The sequence below is a fragment of the Protobothrops mucrosquamatus genome, unplaced genomic scaffold, assembly GCF_001527695.2.
Source record: "Protobothrops mucrosquamatus isolate PMUCROS unplaced genomic scaffold, P.Mucros_1.0 scaffold7485, whole genome shotgun sequence".
Classification (NCBI taxonomy): domain Eukaryota; kingdom Metazoa; phylum Chordata; class Lepidosauria; order Squamata; family Viperidae; genus Protobothrops; species Protobothrops mucrosquamatus.
The window spans coordinates 11578-15012 of record NW_015393285.1 but is presented as its reverse complement, the minus strand read 5'-3'; the positions used below and the strand labels follow the sequence as shown (position 1 = coordinate 15012).

The 3435-nt window shown below is 41.2% G+C and overlaps 1 protein-coding gene and 1 pseudogene across 1 annotated transcript in view; both read left to right on the top strand.

Annotated features, from left to right (window-relative positions):
- Positions 1 to 326: 326 nt before the first annotated feature.
- The window catches only part of LOC107300574 (transcription initiation factor TFIID subunit 2-like), a gene marked incomplete at both ends in the record, with an annotated part of 11178 nt that continues 8069 nt past the window's right edge, over positions 327 to 3435 (top strand). Inside the window, 2 exons of the mRNA XM_015829886.1 lie at positions 327 to 520; positions 2645 to 2784. Of these exons, the coding sequence (XP_015685372.1) occupies positions 327 to 520; positions 2645 to 2784 (334 nt within the window). The remainder of the gene's footprint in view (positions 521 to 2644; positions 2785 to 3435) is intronic.
- Positions 1859 to 2244, top strand: LOC107300572 (annotated as a pseudogene).

Here is a 3435-nt window from a genome sequence, read left to right as displayed (position 1 = left end):
CTGCTATTTCAAATGATCTAGTGTTACAATTTAAAGCTGTTTTGTTGCATTTTATTGTTGGCATAAAATTGTCGTGACTTGTTATTGCATGCATTTTTAGTGTCGGCCAATTGCTGGAATATGGGGTATAAAATAAATAAGTTCTTTGGGTTCAGCCCCGCAAGTAGTTTCTTTGTGCATAAATTCAATTTGGACATTATGGTTTTCCTGTGCTGATGGTTCATTTCCTTGGTTAGAGCAGTCAGTTTAATGGAATGTGTCCGGCAAATGCTTTTCTTTGTAATACTCTGCACTGCATCTTAATATCTTTCGGTCTTTGATTTTAGTTTTCAGACAACTATTACCGGGCAGAACTGATTGATGCACTAGCAAACTCTGTCACTCCAGCAGTTAGTGTGAACAATGAAGCCCGGACTTTGGACAATTTAAATCCTGATATACGCCTTATTCTTGAAGAGATTACCCGATTCTTAAACATGGAAAAACTGCTACCCAGTTACAGACACACAATTACAGTCAGGTACGATATAGAAATATTATGATTTTCGGGAAATCTAAATCTGAAAGAAAGTTAGATGAATTTCTTCTCCCCCCCCCTTAACTTTGTACTGCTGGGCAGTTAATCTCGATTCAGTCACTCAAATCTTGCACCAATGTTCTGATATTTATCAGTAAATGTACAAGAGTCAAGCAGAGATTTAATAGGTGACTAGATTTTTTTTTCCAGAAAAAAACTGTCTTGAGAAAAAAGTAACGAATAAGCATTATTAAAAACATTTGTGCGGTAGTTATTTAACGTTATTTTCTATATAAGCTGTGATAGAAGCGCAAGATTACAATTTATGATGGTCAGTTAAGAGTGTTTTGAGTAGCAGTCTGTACAATTGTAAAATATGTTCCTGTCCAGGCTGTTTGTGACACAGAACAGTCTCTTGGCAAGCCTAGATCAGGAGGGGAATCTCATGTCATGGGAACACAAAAAGAAGAGAGAAAAATAAAAAGCCACAGGACCTAAAGATTCTGATATATGGTTATCTCCATTTTGTTTACAAAGTTTTTCGTATTATAGATGAGTCCATGCTACATTGGATAACGAAATAAAAAAAATTAAAATTCAAAAATTAACATCACACTTCTATAAGATTATACTAGACACAACTTAAAGAATTAATTATAGGTAGTTATCGACCCTTTGAAGTTATGATGGCGCTGAATGAATGTCTGCAAAATTGGTCTGCAAAATTCTGGCCATACCAGCATCCCTATGGTCATGTGATTAGGATCTAGGTGATTGGCAGTTTACACTTACAATCAGTTTCAGCCTCCATGATGACCTGATCACGATTTGCACTTTTCCCTGCTGGCTTCCCCAGAAAGTCAATGGGAAAGCCAGCAGGAAAAGCGGAAGTTGCTGGGATAAGTCTCCCCCACCCAATGCATTCTTCTCCAGCCTTTCTGCACTCATACTGTATATATAATTCCACTATACGGTGTCACCGCCTACGCACCCCCTGGGAACAGGTTAGGGTACCTCGTCAAACATCTGCTTCAATACCACACTGGCCTCTCATGCACCTCCCCATGTGCTCAGCCCATGCCACGCCTCTTGCACATCCCCTTGCATACCTGTCATATGCTACACTTCTTCTGCACACCCAAACTGTACCACCTCTCTTGTTTGCCTCCTTACACCCAGGACCCCCACCATGTCTCTCATACACTGACTCGTGCTATGTCTCTTATGCACCTCTTCACACCCTGCCTTGCTCTCTTGTGCAATGTTCCCTGCACTGCTGAACATCCCCTTGCTTCCTCTGCTACCCGCTCATCCGGTGCACGCGCCCTCTTAAGGCACTGAAAATGGTCCAACGGTCTGACATACCGGCGTAGGCTGTCCTACAATAAAGCCTCTAAAACAAGACCAGACTGTCCAGGACACCTGGTAATAGGATTGTTTATCTTTATACTAAGAAAGTGGGCAAGGCACCAAAGTCTGCATGTGGTGTGTGCCCAGGAAGACTTCGTGCTGTCCACGCTGTTCGACCAAAAGTTCTTATGAGACTTTCCAAAACAAAGAAACACGTTAGTAGAGCCTGTGGAGGTTCGATGTGTGCTAAAGGTGTTCACGACAGAATCAAGCGAGCATTCCTTATCGAGCAACAGAAGATTGTTGTCAAAGTACTGAAGGCACGAGCACAGAGTCAAAAATCAAAGGGATTATTTCTATTGTCGCCCAATAAATGAAGATTTAAATAATCTTTTAAAAAAATCCTCTGCTACCCATCAGCAGTCACTTACTTCTCTCCTGGCCCGGCATTTGCAACTTGCTGCCGGCTTCCCCATTGACTTTGGTTGAAGGAAAGCTGTCTCACTTAACAACTGTGGGATCTGGTAGATGACAACAGCCAGGACTGCAGGTATTGCCACCACTAAGCAGTGCAGTTGTGCATTACTGCCATATTGCTTAGCGTTGTAAATTGCAGACCAGCCATAATGAATTTTCCATCATTCATAAATTATGATACTCTTCCGTTTGTTTTGGTCAAGCCGAAACACGTGTTGTTGTTTTTTTTAAATTTCCAGAGGCTACTATAAATTTGGATTTTACAGCAGTTTTCTTTTTCCCCATATCTTTCCTTCGCAGCTGTTTAAATGCAATTCGGATCCTGCAGAAGAATGGCCATGTCCCAAGTGACTCTGCTGTCTTTAAATCTTATGCAGAATACGGCCATTTTGTAGATATTCGAATAGCAGCTTTGGAGGCGGTTGTTGACTACACAAAAGGTAGGGAGGATGATATGGCTTTGTGTGTGTGTGTGTGTTTTAATAAAAGCAGCTCTTAGCTTTCTTTCATGTTCTTTTGACAATGGATCATATTTTAGAGCAGGGGTAGGCAACCTTGGCTCTTTTATGACTTGTGGACTTCAACTCCCAGAATTCCTGAGCCAGCCATGCTGACTCAGGAATTCTGGGAGTTGAAGTGCACAAGTCATAAAAGAGCCAAGGTTGCCTACCCGTTTTAGAGGATTGAGAAAGCTCGCCAACCAACCCTTCAGGAATTTCAGGACTCTCTACAGTCCATTTTGTTCAGGGAAGGATGTCTGTTTTATCCTATTCCCTAATCGGGTATTTATTTTATTTATTTATTTTTTAAATTTATATCCCGCCCTTCTCCTTGCGGACTCAGGGCGACTAACAACCGGATAAAAATACAAAAAATACAAAAATATCAAACTACAAATTTAAAAGTTGATTAAAAGGGAAATATTCATAATTGGTCTAATTAAAATTATAATTAAAACCCCCTCTAAAAGTTTTCCCCTAGGCCAGTCCCGCAAGCTGGAATAACCATGTCTTAAGGGCGCGGCGGAAGGAAGGGAGATCAGGGATCACCCTGATCTCTGGGGGTAGTTCATTCCAGAGGGTGGGAGCTCC